At 47.6% G+C, this 17,334-nt stretch overlaps 1 protein-coding gene across 1 annotated transcript in view; it reads left to right on the top strand.

The window, feature by feature from the left end:
* The first annotated feature begins 122 nt into the window (after positions 1–122).
* Positions 123–17,334, top strand: part of LOC144155911 (uncharacterized) — a 29,835-nt gene continuing 12,623 nt past the window's right edge. The window contains exons 1-4 of the mRNA XM_077687618.1: positions 123–280; positions 3,945–4,167; positions 4,586–4,804; positions 10,593–10,811. Of these exons, the coding sequence (XP_077543744.1) occupies positions 4,054–4,167; positions 4,586–4,804; positions 10,593–10,811 (552 nt within the window). The 5' untranslated portion in view covers positions 123–280; positions 3,945–4,053. The remainder of the gene's footprint in view (positions 281–3,944; positions 4,168–4,585; positions 4,805–10,592; positions 10,812–17,334) is intronic.

Below are 17,334 nucleotides of genomic sequence, written 5' to 3'. Positions count from 1 at the left end.
TCCAGTGCCTCCTTATTGCACGTGGACGCATATTTGTATTATGCGTTATAATAAATGCAAAACTATGGGCATTGCGCTGAAACGGTGGAAAAAGCAATCAAAATATTTTCCCTCACTACCGCTAGGTGTGCCCCAGTCGACGTTGGGTTTAAATTTGTGCGCGTTGCGTTACCTCTGTAATTAGTAGTTGTCACTCATTATCGTCGTAGCTATTGTCTCGTATAGACGTGAGCTCCTGCGTTGCTGCCTTCTACCTTGTGTGATTCTGTGGTATATCAAGGTATTTCAGTTTAACGAACGCAATCTATTGTAATCTAATGCCTAACGCATTAAGTGCATAAAATTAAGCATCGCGCACTATTTCTACTCTAATTCAAAGTAGCTTTGCTTTGACATTTTTGCCGTTCCGTGTGTGGGTTGTTTAAAATATAAAGTTGAAAGTGTTGCGACAGCGTATCTTCTATTTGTCACAGGCTCGCTTCCAGTGTATGGCTGCAATCGGTGTATGTTATTGTTATTATTATTTGGTCCCGTATTTTCTGTTCAGTCGGTTTATCGCACGGTGTTCGGCTCATTTGCTCACTTCGACTCTAGCTGAAAGCCTTCGTGGAACTTCGGCTCGAGCTATTCTTGCTTGCGATTGATAAAATGTGTTAGTTTTTTCTTCTAAAAGATGTACCGTTAATCAGTGGAAAACGCAGCGTCGTACCGCGGTGTTCGAAAAGAGCACGTGGTCTCGGCTCCCGTGGTGTGAATATCAACGGCGAACGGTGAAAAGGAAGGACCTGCGCTACTACCACAGGCCTCCTTGATAAATTGTGGGCGGGGACTGGTGTTACAGAAAAGTGGACCCACAGCGAGTAGAAAAACGAACTTCCCGTTTGCCTAGCCAGCGACGAGATCGCATGGTGTGAAGCCTTTTGCGTCTCCCATTTGCACATTTCTCGTGGTCGGATTTAAAATAATTTTTGGCCAGGCGGCGTAACCGCGTGTGAGTGCAAACGAAGCATTCTCGCACCCCGAAACACGTGCTTTGCACTTGGGCTACTCTCTTGTGTTTGATAGGAGGAAAGTGGCAGTTTTGAGACATGCACAGTGTTATCTTACGAAGAAATGAGCTTATGTTCTGGCTGATTTTGTGAATTGCGCTTTTCTACACAGAGGCCTGTGCGTTTAAAGGTGCTCCCATTGGCTCAGTTTCTTAGTTTTCATTGGAGAAGCATCTGGCTCTGCAGTCTTGTGCCTTCACGGGAATTGTGCCTAGTGTGCGAATAGGATTGGCACCTTAGTGGCTTGTGTTTGGTGCAAATTGAGCTAGTTGGTCGTGAAATTTTTTAGTTTGATTTTCAGCCTGTCCTGGTGTTGCATTAACCGTGGTACTTCGATGTCACCCTGGTAGTACCCCCCCCCCTGTCTTGTAAATTCGAAGCTCTAGAGTTTGCTGACTGGCATAGGGGTGGGTAGGGCTTTTTGTAAGTTTGATGGCTACGGCAGAACTAGTACTTTTGTGCCTTCCAGTGCGAGCAGCACCTGGCGATTCACTGTTCAGCAGCACATCTACCAGTAGTCTGCTAGCCTGCACCAAGCAAGTTAACCCGTAGTCTCATCACCACCAAGGTTGGATGGAGATGACAAAAATTCATTCTCCAGCGAAAATCACCAAGCTGACCCCTCCCCCCCCGGGCAACACTGCCTTTGTGCGAAAAAATTGTCACCATTTTTGTCTTTGTTGGTGCAGACGATTTGTCAAATTAATTTTCAACTGTCGCAATTATCATCGTTGACCATTGCACATTGTTGCATAAGACTCGTGGCCATTTTGTTTTCACGAAAACTTCCATTTGCAGTGCCGTGCAGCTGTTGGTGGCCATGCCAGTGCTGAATCACTGACTTGATTCTTACCAGGTTGTGGGGCTCTTTCATGTTTAAATTAGTGACAAATCCCTGTCGGATAATATTGAAAGTCTATGCAATGCCGGTCTTTGGGGTGAGCGACCAGGGATGTTGCCCCAATTTCACTCCCAAAACAAGGGTACAAAAGGGGAATCGGCCTCCCCAGAAACGATGAAACTGCGGGACGTGGCTTTATTCACAATCCTATAGTACCTCAAGTATAACTTTTGCCCTCTGACACTTTCCGGCCCCTTAACAAGCTTTAAGAACAGAACTTGTTCTGAAAGGGCGCCTTTTCACGAAGTTATCGGCCTGAAAAGAAAAAAAAAAGTGACTCTCAAAATTGAATTGATCATAATTTTTAGTAATGAGCGGTTTTATTATTTCTAGTATTGTTACTGTATGAGTAATAATCGACAGAACTTCATGCAATGGTCTGGCTACTGCGAAAAGAGGTTGCATTTTCTGGCTGTGGCTATATTATTTTAAAGCTCAGGTTGGTTTTATTTTATGGGTGGGAGAGAATCAATCTTTATTAGTCAAGCAGAGGCTGATATTATTTGCTCGCTCCGTGGAAGGCATCATCGTCGGGGATTGAAATAGCCTCCCTCTTGTGTAGCAAACAAAGTGAAGAAGAACTTTCTTAAGGCAACCCCGTGCTGAGCTGTCTTCTACACACATTTCTAAACGGGGCTATTTTTAACGAAAAGAAAGACAGAAATGGTGGCGTGTAGTGAAACTTTCAAATTAAAAGTAACAGAAAAGGCTGAAGAATGTCCTTTAAAGTACAAAAGCAAGCCGAATTTTTGCATTAGGCTAAACTAACCCAACAGATATCTTGCCAACCTCGCATGGTCTATAATTACTTGAGCAGATTGAGCTTATATCAACGATCATTTCGCCCCGCTAGACTTGCCCACATGTGTGGTGTGCCAAGCTCATGCACTGTCACCAAGTTTAACGCCGCAACTTTGTCTTCCTGTCGATATGTACGTTATTTCCGGGAACAAACTCGCCTGCTGTTTCAGTTTGCAAGTGGAGAAGTGACCCTTTTCTTCGTATAGTGCGTCAATTAAGACTAGGCAGGGTTCACCCCCATTTTATTATGACGACTGGGCACATGTCTGGGGGTGGGGGGAGGGGTGTATTTTGGGATATTTCAAAGAGGTCGTGGCTAGCGTAAAATTTTTAACTGGGAGGTTTTCAGAAGAGTATTTAAGTACAGTTACGCGGGAAACAGTGTCGTGATATTAATTTTGTGTTCCCAGTGCATGTACAGAGGCATGCACTGTGGAGGGCCCAGTAGGGATGTGCTTAAAAGAGGGCTAAAAGAATGCAGATTCAACTAGGGGTCAAGTCCTTTTTCTTTAGATTACATACAGGAACATCGTTAGTACAAACGTTTATGGAAGAAAGGGGGTTATTTGTACCATGGGGGGCAGATTGTTTTAGGTGTAAATCACCAGAGACGATACGTCATGTGTTTTTGCATTGTTTGGAGGGAGTATATTATTGGGGGTGTGCTACAGAGGACATTAATTTTGCACAAAGATTTTCCACCAAACCCTCACGGAATACACTTTCTTGCCATAGGCAATGAGGATGGAGTGCCTTACGATTTAGTCATGGCACTGGGTCTCCATAGTATATGGCACTCACGCACAGCAAGGCTGTACAATGATGCTGATGCGCACTGTGTAAGGGAGTATTTCAAAGAAAGCAGTGGCTGATTTGTTGAAGTCATTAAATTCCATCAGGAATTACCCGATTGGCTGCCACAAATAGAGCAACTGATCGGTATGAGGGCACCTTGGCAGCATTCTGCACAGGGCGCCGGCTCTAACTATGCCATCGTGTGATCAACAGAAGGGGGGAGGGGGCACCATTTAGTTTAGGAAATGAATCTTTCTTCTGGGAGATGACGGCATGTTAGGTTGGTTGGAAAAAGTCGCGCACATGCAGGCGCATTTTCAATTTGCGTTGCAAGTGTCGAGGAACCTCGAGCCCCAGGTGATCACCAAGCTACAGTTTCACCTTTTTGTTTTCCCCAGGTTATCGTCTTCCTGCCTGAGCCTGTCTAAAAGGCGGTTCCTGCAGTCTTTTTGTCCATGATGGGGACGACACCGCTGGCCCGGCTGCTGCCGGAGGCCAGCCTGCAGCATGCCAGCCGGGGTGGCCTGTCCCCCAGCAGCATGGCGGCCACCTGCCAGGGCCGGGGCTGGCCCCTGGGCTCAGCAGTGCAACGAGACGAAGGACTCACCGCACGGGACGACGGTGCGTGGCGACACCACACACCCCAAGCCCCCACACCTAAGCTGTGACCAACAAATAGCCACGTGTTGGGGTGGATGGTTGGAGCCTCGAATGGGACATTACTTGCCATCAGGGTAAAGCCAGCAGACTCCCGTTAGCTTTTTGCTATGCCGCACTGAGAATTTAAATCCCTTTAAAAAAAAAAAAAAAAATCGGTCGCTGAACAGGGGCTGCACCGAAGTCTCGTTTTGGCCACTCATTTCGTTTGGAGGCTAATGCGAAGGTTCCCCAAACTCGTTCTACTACTGGATGTTGTTAAGTATTCTCGCATAGCGCCTGGCTATTTGCAGCTAATGTCATTCGCTCTAAATGACGGCAGATTTGCCACGTGGCAGGCATTATTATTCTGGCCCCCTGAATGTCCCTGCCGTGCTTGCAGCTGGTGCCCAGAGACTACCCGATCCACCGGCACTGCTTCACCGGTGGCTGGAGGGAGACGCAGCAGTGGCTGGATGCCTTCCCCAACCTCTGCCTGGGCCTGGCGCCCCTCGTGGCATTCGAGCACGTCAGTGGGGACCCGCTCATCGAGGCCGCCAGGAACATCCCCCTCACCAGGCTGCTGCTGGGGACGGACTCGCCATACTTCCTCCCCAAATGGGTGCGTTCCTTTCGAATTGGCGTGCTTCATCATGCATCATTGTTAAGGGGGGACACTGCTCTTAAAACAGCTTCCCTTAAATGTTAAGTGAACTCTGTGATACTTGTTAGTCTGCTGTTTTTTTTTTTTTTCCCACAGATTTCAAATATGCCATCATCTTTTGAGTCGGTCAATTAGTTCCTGAGATAATTAGACATAATTAGCCATTTTTGGAGGAACAATAGACAAAACAGTGTTAGTCACAGGACTGTAATCTTTACATTTCCCAATACTATGAACCCTGGTGAGGGCAATCAGAGAAGTGGTTTTTTTGACGCACCGCTTGGAACTAATTTTATAGCTCATTGAACTTCGGTGTTTGAAATGGGCATTCGAAATGGTTCCTTGCCACTGGTGCCACCAAAGTTTAATGAGCCGTAAAATTAGTTCCAAGCGGTGCGTCAAAAAACCGATTCTCTTATGGCACTCACCAGGGTTCATAGTACTGGAAAATATACAGACATTACTGTTGTATGACTCACTGTCTTGTCTATTGTTCCTCCAAAAATGACTAATGTCTAATTATCTTGGTAACTAATTGACCGACTCAGAAAATGATGGAATCAGTAGAAAAAAGCAGCTAGAGTGACAAGTTTCACACAGTTTACTTGACAAGGCAAGCTGTTGAAGAGCAGCGTCCCCTCTAAGCTCAGCTCGAAGTAGAACTGTTAATCTGTTAATCTTTAGCCGCAGCGAACACTTCTTGGAAAACCGAGTAGGTTGGTCTGAAGTGAACATCTCTAATGATAGAGAACAAGTACACTAGCAGTACAGTCGAATCCCGCTACAACGAAATTGACGGGACGTGCGAAAAATTTCGTTGAAGCGAAAATTCGTTGAGGCGAAATCTGCCCCAACACACCACGGAAAGGCCAGAAAACTGGCCCCGTACGTTTCCGCAACATTGGCAGCATAATACAATGTTTAGAAAAAGGAGTGACGCGCAAGAACTCATGTTTATTTGGATAACAAACGTACCAATGGTTCTGTTTTTTCACCACCCAAAGAACGCGTTACGGAGGTGGGTGAAGATATGCAGGCGCAAAACGTGTATCGCTGTACAACAAGGCGTGCCCACCGAGCTGATTACTTGCAGATAACTGCTAGGCCGTCGGAAGCCCCCCTCTCGCTTGTGGCAGGAGCAGTGCCATTATCTTGTCTTCCGACAGGGCACGGCAGCTACTGACCTTGGCAGGCAAGACGCGCGCGCTTGCATTTAACATGACCGCGCGCCCGCGACTAAGATAGGATGACTAGGCTTCAAGACCAAACACGCAAACATGATTTTTGCTCTTGGCTATGAAGAATGGTAGAATGAAAACGGCAAGGACAGCTTCTCACAACGCATACATGACTGCACCGTGCCAGCAGCGGAGCACATTCATGCAATTTCAACTGGATACGGATTGGCTGTAGCTCTGGGGCTCCGCCTTGGCGAAGCGGGCCTGCGGCTCGTGTAAAGACGGCTAGCCACATCGTTATCACCATCAAGCAATGGCGTGCGCCTGAGTTATTTTTTGTTTTGTTTTGGGTGGCGGTGTGGTCGCAACGCGCATGTTTTCAGTGAAACTAAGCGTCCTGAATGTATAAAAAGTTACAGATAGCTGGCGCTATGCTTATTTTATTGTAAAATAATTGTTCGAACCCAGCCCAAATCATCTAAAATTTCGTTGAAGCGAAAGCAAGCCAGACAAATGGTTCGTTGTGGCGAGGACTTTGTTGCATTGACTTCTATGGCTAGCTGACGGGATATTGGAAATATTTCGTTGAAGCGGAAATTTCGTTGAAGCGGCGTTCGTTGTAGCGGGGTTCGACTGTATTGGGTCTATTTCCCTCAAGTGTGACATTGTGCTGTTTGTTACGCGATATCCCTGTGATGAATTTTCGATCGTTGTAAAAGGGCATTAATTCGAACTGCAAGAGGAAGCCGTCTGAGTTTGAACTTGTGAAAGTTCAAAATAGTGAAAGGGAAGAACAACAATATAATGCAAATGGAAAGCAGTGGGGCAAGTGCCATCGCGTTTTGTCGTAATGTTTTATAAGGACCAAAGGGTGCAACTGTACTGTAGGTATAATTTTTGCTCTGTCATTGCAAAAGTTGCAGCAATACGCAATTTTGCTTGATAAAGTGGTGATGGTGATCGGTCTTAGTGGTGCAAGGCCAACTAGGGCAAAGAGCGCCAAGAAATTAGATGCAAAGAGAAAGTGGTGTAAAGTGTAACCAAAATGTGGCAGTTAAAGTAGATGAAGTACTGATACAACGTGTCAGTGGTCCTGTGAACTGCTAAATATATTTTTATCGTACAAATAAATGTTACCTTTTTTGCAGTCTTATTGCACTGGCCAATTGATAAGCTTTTAAATGGAGTGTTTTGCAAATCTCACCAAGACATCCCAAAATGCTATGGGTTGGTCTCGTGGCAATCTGTTTTGAGAAAACAAGAAATGTGAAATCTAGGCATAAGTGGCCGTTGAAGGGAGTTTGATGTGGGGTATGTCGGCAAACCTTTTTGGTAAGACTAACATTTTACAAGTACCTTCTTTTATAACCTGTATATTAAAAATGAAGCGTAAGCAGCCCGTGTATAAAATTATTTTTTTACAAAGCTTTTACATTGCATACATTCCAGAGATCAGAGACGGAATTATTTTGTCTCAAATCCCGCAAACATGCAAACACTAGGTGAAATGGGCATATGTTTGCAGTGACGTGATAGCTGCGCCAATTGCGCCTAACTGTGCCGAGAGGTAAATCCTGTTACATCCTGCTACAAGGACTGATTTCAAGCAATCTGCACCAATCTTGCGTCGAAGCTTTGTTTCGCCAGCTTCCTCGTTGTGGCGTGTTCATTACGCCACGAGCGTCGAAGAGAAGTGTTTTCTGCTCGCCAAAACGCGCCGCCCACGCCACAGGTGCACTGACGCGGCCGCGGAACACCTGCACGCTGCGCGCGGCGCGGTCGGCGGCAGCAACATGGCGGCGGCTTGGGCCGCGAAGAGGTGTGGGGATCTCGAGCGACTGCGTCTAACAGCTCTCTAAAATGCTGCTCAAGGCACACACGAAATTGCTTGTGCGGTAAAGGGGCTTATAATCAGGGCGAAAACGGTACTATAAACCATCATCCGCGCCGCTAGTGAAAGCACCCATGCAATATCTGCCGGGGTGGTAAGCCTAAACATCTGTCTAAGCCAGCTGGCTGTCTCGAGTGCTTCAAAACTTCCGCCATGAGGCGCGTGCCTTTTTATTGGGGCAAGTTGACAAGCTCCTCCCAGTGTCGCGCGCGTCGCACGTCAGTTTCTGACCGAGGTAGAAGGTGCTGCGGGTGCGATATCGCCGATTTGGGCGTGAAAATATCGCATTCGCAACGCCAACACGCACGACTCGTGTGTAAAAACACGCTATGCGGTTCACGCTTTACCATCTGCTTTGCAATAAAGCTTGATGAGTTGACACAGCACCGGGATAATTGGAAATTAATGGGAGAGGCTTTTGCCCTGCAGTGGGCGTAGATAGGCTGGTGGTGGTGGTGGTGGTGGTGGTGGTGGTGGTGGTGGTGGTGGTGGTGGTGGTGGTGATGATGATGAAAGTTTGGCAGTAGTTCAGGCGTCTGAGGGGTCGAGATGGAGAGGGAATTGCAAGGGTAGCTAGCGGGAAAGGGGAAAGGGACAAAAGTTCAAGATGGCTCAATTTGGGACCGGCTGTAAGCCGGTTCTTGAACAGTTTTGAGCTTCGAAGAAAGTGATCTTGCCTGACTCAACATGTCGTTCAGGAGGAACGCTACAGGAGTGCTTCGCGAAAGCATTTTATGATAAAACTTTCTTTGCAAAGCTACTCTTCGTGGAGAATGTGGTCACCGTTTTCACTGATTTTTTTTTGTCTTCGTTTCAAATAAGTTAGCCGTTGGTCTACCTACTCAATGATCAGCATAGGTGACAGTCTTTCACAAGCTGGGTGGGCGCTTCATGAAGACAGTCTTACTGCTCAAAAAAGCCAGGGAGTTGCCGTTGTTGCAAACCTATTCCCCTGCAAATTGGAAAGCAAGTGTAGAAGTCGGAGAGGACATGTAGCATGCGATTTCGTCATGGGAACCCGGAGAGAAACAGACATTTAGGCTGGGCGCTAGAAGCTTTTACATAAAACGCACTCAGTACATTCTGTTGCGTGTCACTGTGTTCTATTCATTATGGTTTTACGAAACATTCTGTAGCCTACCGATTGGAATGCTACCCCGATAGTCATTTTTAAATAAAACTTAAAGTTCTTTCATGATCTGTTGGCTCATGCAGCGAATGCATGTACACACTCGCACGAACTCTTTCGGTGATTGTCTTGAGGCATTTCATAGTCACTGCTAAAAGACATCTGTGTGGCAGAAACTCGTCTGCACCGAAAGAATTTTTGTTGTTTAAACATTTCTGTGTGCCCGGGATGCTGCTCTTGAGGCTCCTCTCAGTTGTTTTGCTCCCCTTCTAGCAATATTTCTCAAATCTTAATGCTTCTTCTGGCTGCTCCAAAAGCCGATTTTGCTGCTCCAAAGCCTACTTTTGGCTTATGCAAAATGACACGACACAATCACATCACTGCATGCGACAGGCTAGGCAGAACCCAGCAAATCTTGCCCAAGACGCCGAGCGCATACGTCAGGACCCAGCATTTGCCACCAGAGAAGCCGAGTGAGTGCAAGCGGGAAGCCTGATGAGATGAGGAACCTTACATACTCTCCCCCATCAGCATGTGTAGTGGTTTACAACAGCTGCACTAGACACCCACTTTCGCAGGGCGTGATGGCGTCTATTTTTTTTTATATGCAGGCTGTCCCAGCTATCATGCACCAAGATTTAAAAAAAAGAGAGAGAAATGGCGCAACTCGAAGAAAATGTAGTGCATAATGTTTGCAGTACTATGGAGAAGCGGGCAGTAATTTTTTTGTTAATGAGGGTTAATTAATTTTAATTATTATCTAACTCGAGAATCACTGTCCTAATCACTAGAGTGACAATGAGGCACTTGCAGGTACCCACGAGGGGCATCTAACTGGTATTTTCAGCCACGAACTAATTGCGTACTCATTTATTCCGACTGATAAAGAAAACCCGTGAAATATGCTCCTGCGCGCATCGTAAAGCAGCGCTGCCAAATGAGTTGATTGAAAGCAACTGCTTCGCCTGTCACCCACTTGAAGAGACAGCGCATCACCTTGATAATGGCATGCATTGAAGGAGTAGCAGCAGCAAGTTTCGCAAGACGCCTGTGGCAGATATAAAGCACAAACTCAGTGGCATTTCTTTTTACTTTTGTTTATTTCATTCTGGCTAACTCGGCCTGTTTGAGGGCATTGCTTTACGATGCGCACAGGAACGCCGACACGTGATATTTTTGGTATTTCGCGGGATTTTTTTATCTCCACTTCTCCACAGTACCGCAAACATTACGCACTAGGTTTTCTTTGAGTAACGCCATTACTCTTTTTTTAAATCTTGGTGCATGACAGCTATATATATGTAGGACAATGTGCTAGGGGAAATATAGATTTTTCTGGTAGGCTTTGGAGACGGACGAGGCTGCTCATTTCGTTTGGAGGCTAATGCGAAGGTTCCCCAAACTCGTTCTACTACTGGATGTTGTTAAGTATTCTCGCGTAGCGCCTGGCTATTTGCAGCTAATGTCATTCGCTCTAAATGACGGCAGATTTGCCACGTGGCAGGCATTATTATTCTGGCCCCCTGAATGTCCCTGCCGTGCTTGCAGCTGGTGCCCAGAGACTACCCGATCCACCGGCACTGCTTCACCGGTGGCTGGAGGGAGACGCAGCAGTGGCTGGATGCCTTCCCCAACCTCTGCCTGGGCCTGGCGCCCCTCGTGGCGTTCGAGCACGTCAGTGGGGACCCGCTCATCGAGGCCGCCAGGAACATCCCCCTCGCCAGGCTGCTGCTGGGGACGGACTCGCCATACTTCCTCCCCAAATGGGTGCGTTCCTTTTGAATTGGCGTGCTTCATCGTGCATCATTGTTAAAGGGGGACACTGCTCTTACAACAGCTTCCCTTAAATGTTAAGTGAACTCTGTGATACTTGTTAGTCTGCTGTTTTTTTTTTTTTTTTTTATTCCCGCTGATTTCAAATATGCCATCATCTTTTGAGTCGGTCAATTAGTTCCTGAGATAATTAGACATAATTAGCCATTTTTGGAGGAACAATAGACAAAACAGTGTTAGTCACAGGACTGGAATCTTTACATTTCCCAATACTATGAACCCTGGTGAGGGCAATCAGAGAAGTGGTTTTTTTGACGCACCGCTTGGAACTAATTTTACAGCTAATTGAACTTCGGTGTTTGAAATGGGCATACGAAATGGTTCCTTGCCACTGGTGCCACCAAAGTTTAATGAGCCGTAAAATTAGTTCCAAGCGGTGCGTCAAAAAACCGATTCTCTTATGGCACTCACCAGGGTTCATAGTACTGGAAAATATACAGACATTACTGTTGTATCACTAACACTGTCTTGTCTATTGTTCGTCCAAAAATGACTAATTATGTCTACCGTAAAATCCCGAGCAAGCGCCCCTACCCGGACAAGCGCCCCCCTCCATTCTCGAGTGATTTGAAATTTGCGCCAAATCCCGAGCAAGCGCCCCCTGCCTTTTTTTAACCTTTTCCGGCGCTTCCCCCATTTTCACAAAACCTCTTACCTAGTTGTTTAGTATTTTCTTTTCTTTTTTTGCTAAATATTTGCATGTTATATTATAGAATGATGCAATTTTTTGGAAAAATAAACTGTTTGGGCTTACGTATGTCTCGTGCAGTATCCCTTCCCCATGCGTAGCCAGCACACGGCCGAAGCCGAAGCTGGCGGAAACGTGAGCCAGCCGGAGCCAGCATAGCTGCTGACAGTCGCCATTTGCCATTATCGAAAAACGTGTGGACCGTCCCACGTGTGCGGGACGTAAGCGAGAAGGATGCATTCGTACACAGTGAAAAAAAAGGTTGAGGTTGTAGAATGGCATCGACAAACCGGCAGAAACGTGCACGCGACTGCGCGGCATTTCGGGATCGACCGGAAGAGAGTGCGCGAATGGGACAAGAACTTTGAAACCGTACTACAGCGCAGCTACGGAAAAGGAAAGGCACAACGGAAGCTAAGCAACGGTGCGTCTGTATTCAGTGAAGAACTAGACGATGCTCTTTTTGAATTTTTCGAGAGAGAGGAGCGCCGGTCGTGCCGTCAGCAACAGGCTGTTGGCTGAAGAGGCCAGAAAAATCGCGGACAACCTGAAGCTCGGGAACTTCGCAGCATCGTCGCAATACATCAAGAGGTGGAAATAAAGTTATTTCTTTTCTCAGCGAGTGTTTTGCGTCCATATTGAGTTCCGGTCCGCTACCGTAAAAACTTTCGCGGGATAGGTATTGGGGGAGGGGACGCTTGCTCGAGATAATACGCCGCCATTTTGAATTTCGGTCGATGACCGAGCAAGGGCCCCCCTCAAAAATTCCTCAAATTATCTGTTACCACAGGGGGGGCGCTTGCTCGGGATTTTACGGTAATCCACCTTTTTCACTGCGGTGTGGCGCCCTCTTGAGGTAGCGACGGAAAGCAGATCAGAGGTCAAGGTTAGCGCGGTGCGTCGTGGTTGTTGCCTGCAGCGTGAGCGCGTTGTGTTTCTACGCTCGAAGAGAAGGTAGCTTTCCGTCTCATCTAGTCGCTTTTTTTTTTTTTTAATCTATACTTCCCCTGACGACTGCAACTGCATTAGCATGCAATCGCCAGGGGAACAATTCATTCCGGGAGGCTTTCTTGCCGTTACCAACAGCTGGACGGACTTGGCCCGGTCGACTACCCATAATACTCTAGTTACACGGGCGCAGTAAACCGCGGTTTGGCAAAACTGCAGTTTGCTGCGTTACACGGCAGGCGAAACTGCGGTTACCCTGCTAACCATGGTTTTAACGCAAACTGAGCTTGGCCATCTCAGTTCAGTCACGCTAACCGCAGTTCTTGCAGTCGCAGTGCTCAAAATCGTGCAAGTCAGTTTGGACGCAAGTGGCGGTGCATCAGCCGAGGCAACAAAAAAAAAAAAAATCACCTGGTGTTCGGGGGAGACGAAGGTTCTCAAATAGCGGGCGCCCCAAAGCTGCCCCCAAGAGGCGCTGGCGTTCTTTGCTCTTGCAAGCAGAGCGACTGCCCGTCAGCAGCGGTTCGTTTCCCGATCCACCCGATCAACTACGACAAAAGCTGTGCTAAATTTGCAAATTCCGCACGTCGTCCGCCACAAAAATGGATAAACCAGGCAATCGTGAAGCGTTTCAGCACTCGGAAACGATCGGCGCGCACGTCGGCCGTGCCTGTGAACACGCCGGCGCGCCTGCCCGCACGGAACTGTCAGCGGCTCGAACCGGCCCAGACCACGGCAGCAACAGCTGATCGCCGCTCTTCGAAATCAATCTGATCGTAGAAAAGAACTTCCACATGCGAGAAAGTTTATGTTAGTGCGGTGAAAAATTGTGCTATGGATTGTAATTCGCAGTTGTTGAGATAGCGGCGATCAAATATCCACTGCGATGCTAAGCCTAAAGTTCCCAACACCGAGCAGACCTGAGCAAACCAAGCCGGTTGCGAGCAGTTGGGGAAGCCCCTCTCCTCTCCGCGCGCGCGTGCGATGCGTTTGGGTCAGAAGCGACTGCTTTAACGATATTTCGTTTTGTCTACACTGTTTCTCTTTTGTTTTTTCTCGTTAAGTTAAAAGTGTGGTAATTTATTTTTGTTACGCTCACAACCAAGTGACCGCGGTCACCACAATCGGAATTTCGTGTGTAACAGACAAAACCGCAGTTTGTGATAACCGCGGTTAAAGTTTCGTAACCACGGTTAAACTTAACTGCGGTTCCTTCCGCTTCCCATTTTCAGACGGGCGTCTCACAGCCCTAATCCAGGCTTCTCGGCGTTGCCTGTCGTGCGTAGCTCATGGGAAGCGGAAAAAAAAAAAAAAAAAAAGCTTCTTCTAGTCACCCTTGGCCCGAGAGGTGCACTTGTATGCAGCACACAAAAGCGGCAATGCATTCAATTCAAACGACACAAAAGTGGCTAGATATTTGCAGTTCACGCTTCCGACGATGCATGGGCCTCAGTCGAGTATCGGTGGACGCTGCAGACGGATGGTGCAGTGGCCCTCCAAACAGCTTCTCGCGTTCACCGCTAGGGCTTCGCGCATGTGCAGTGGCGTCTTGAAAAACGCGGATTATCTTGGTAACTAATTGACCGACTCAAAAAATGATGGAATCATAGAAAAAAGCAGCAAGAGTGACAAGTTTCACACAGTTTACTTGACAATTAAGGGAAGCTGTTTGAAGAGCAGCGTCCCCCCTAAGCTCAGCTTGAAGTAGAACTTTATTTTACGTACGCCTTTCTGTTAATCTTTAGCCGCAGCCGAACACTTCTTGGCAAACTGAGTAGTTTGGTCTGAAGTGAACATCTCTAATGATAGAGAACAAGTACACTAGCAGTATTGGGTCTATTTCCTTTAAGTGTGACATTGTGCTGTATGTTACGCGATATCCCTGTGATGAATTTTCGATCGTTGTAAAAGGGCATTAATTCGAACTGCAAGAGGAAGCTGTCTGAGTTTGAATTTGTGAACGTTCAAAATAGTGAAAGGGAAGAACAACAATATAATGCAAATGGAAAGCAGTGGGGCAAGTGCCATCGCGTTTTGTCGTAATGTTTTATAAGGACCAAAGGGTGCAACTTGTGGGATATATGAGGGGTTCCTCGGGGGCCCTGCCAGCTCTCTGGGGTAGGCCCCCACGCTAGCTCCCGGCGTATCAACCACGCGGGCTCCCATGGCTACGGCAGCCCAGCGAGGTTCGCCGATACGAGAACACAGTAGACAGTAGTGCCGAAGCACAGCCGTTTATTTGGGGAATCCCAAAGCATGCGAGCACAAGGCTCGACGGCGTTCACGAATCACGCCGTCCGGGTCGTGACCGCGAACGGGAGGTAGGCACTCACGACGCGCGACAAACAAAGCTCCCACCTGAGATACAAGTATCCGCCGCCACCGCGTTCCGCCGATCTCGCCTCGACCGGGTCTCCGCCGATACTCTCCTTCTCCCGTCTCGCAAGCGGGCCGCGACTGCGGTGCTCGGAGGTATCCTACTGACTCACCGCCTGGTGCGGGTAGGAAGGTTTACACATTTGCCGTCACGGCTGTATCGGGCATCATAACTGTCTGCCTGCAACCGACTGGCGCGAGGCGTTTCGTCCGAAGTCTTCCGGACAAAGGGTAGCGGGCTACGACTGCAGCAACGCATTTCTCGGGGAGCTAGCCACCTCGAATTCGTCCGAATACGAGACCCACGTTGGGCGCCAAAAATGTGGGGACCAGGGTTCCGGCCGCAAGGCTAGCTCGGCTGAACTCCGCCACGGACCGCCGGCTGGCGTGCGGCAGAGAGCAGCAAGGAACACACAAACACAACGAAACGGCCAAACACTCGTTTATTGGCGTGCCACCAATAACGTAGCCGATTCTCGCTCGTCCCGACCCAGCCGTCCGGCGAGGATCAGGAGGCAGGCGCAAGGGGGTAGACAAAGGAAGGTGGGGAAGCCGGATCTCCGGTACTCACGTCTCTCCTCGTTGACCGCTGGAACCCAAGAGGCCCTTCCTTCGTTCCGCGCGCCGAGACCGGCCCACCGGGGCCCCGAAGAACCGGTCACGTGACAACGATCGCCGCGCCACGACACGCCAGCGGCGCGGCGCGAGCGACGCATCTGCCGAGGGGAGAGAAGGAGTCTTCCCCCCTCGCCTCGGCGGCCGCGGCGAGGAATGGGGAACGCGCCAGGACTCTGGGTTTCCCACAAACTGTACTGTATAGGTATAATTTTTGCTCTGGCATTGCACAAGTTGCAGCAATACGCAATTTCGCTTGATAAAGTGGTGATGGTGATCGGTCTTAGCGGTGCGAGGCCAACTAGGGCATAGAGCGCCAAGAAATTAGATGTAAAGAGAAAGTGGTGTAACGTGTAACCAAAATGTGGCAGTTAAAGTAGATAAAGTACTGATACAAAGTGTCAGTGGTCCTGTGAACTGCTGAATATATTTTTATCGTGCAAATAAATGTTACCTTTTTTGCAGTCTTATTGCACTGGCCAATTGATAAGCTTTTAAATGTAGTGTTTTGCAAATCTGACCATGACATCCCAAAATGCTATGGGTTGGTCTCGTGGCAATCTGTTTTGAGAAAACAAGAAGTGTGAAATCTAGGCATAAGTGGCCATCGAAGGGAGTTTGATGTGGGGTAGCCCAGTCAAAAAAGACCATTGGGTTTTCTAATGGGACTCAATCGGGCCTAGTCTGATTGTGTTTTCGATCCCATTGGGTTTCCCCAATGGGACCCAATTGGACCGCAGAACGTCCCTTTGGTCTGCCAAAACCAATGAGGTCCCATTGGACCCCGTAAGACCTTTCAGGTCACATTCAGATTTTTACCCCCAACTCCACCCAAGCTTGCTTTCGAACAGAGCTAAGTGGAATACTGCACTAAATTCGACAATGTAATGTGATTGTGCCCGTTTACTACCTATACACAATAAAGCACTTGGGTGATGTTGCTTATCTTGCCACCTCCATCCGTAGGATTGCCAGTTGGCTTGGTCCTGGATGATAAAAAAGGAACACTATGAACACGTATCACCTGTTCACAGAGACAAATTGTCCCTAAACAGAAACTGACATGATGAAACTAAAGCACTAATACCCCTGTCACGCGGCAAATCTAATGTCATTCAAAGTGAATAACATTAGCTGTTAATGACATTCGGTTCGGCCGTGCGGGTCTACACGGCGAAACAAATGTCATTTGATTGTGATAGCGGCGACGATTAGCGAGGTCGCAAAACCGCAAAATTATATTTCAAGCGCATCCAGAATGTTTTCAGATATTTTTTTTTAAATATCACAGAAGAATATTTTTTTAAGTAAAAATAAGAAAATCACCGGTTTAGGTGACATCGGTAGACATCAAAAGCTGAGACAAGTCCGCAAGTGCTTGTTTGTATTTCTTTATTTCAACAACACGAAAAGGAAAATATAAGTTTACTAACAGTCTTTAGAGACAGTATTCTTTGGTTTATTGCTGAACTTTCTTGTCTAGTGATGTGCCACTGCTGTCGAGGCTACTCATTTGGCCGTTAACTGAGGTCTGGGACCTCAGTTAACGCTAAATGTCATTCGCCTCAAATGTCATTCGGTATTCTCGTGTAGCGCCGAATGAATGACGTTTATAGCGAGTGACATTTGCTCTAAATGACACTAGATTTGCCGTCTGACAGGGGTATAAGCCAAGCAAGAACTTTAAGATGTTGACAAACATACCTCTTTGCCCAGTTTCAATGTAGGTAATTCTTTCGCTGACATAGCAGTTGAAATCTTTTATCTCAGCTAGCCAGAACAGTTCACTCAGGGCTTTCTGCCTCCAGAAGTCCCTGTGGCAATCTGCAA

The sequence above is a fragment of the Haemaphysalis longicornis genome, unplaced genomic scaffold (assembly GCF_048455015.1).
Source record: "Haemaphysalis longicornis isolate Haplotype H1 unplaced genomic scaffold, Haemaphysalis longicornis Haplotype H1 scaffold_1, whole genome shotgun sequence".
In the NCBI taxonomy this organism is placed as follows: domain Eukaryota; kingdom Metazoa; phylum Arthropoda; class Arachnida; order Ixodida; family Ixodidae; genus Haemaphysalis; species Haemaphysalis longicornis.
Note: the sequence above shows the minus strand (reverse complement) of the source record. Positions and strands in the feature narration are given on the sequence as shown.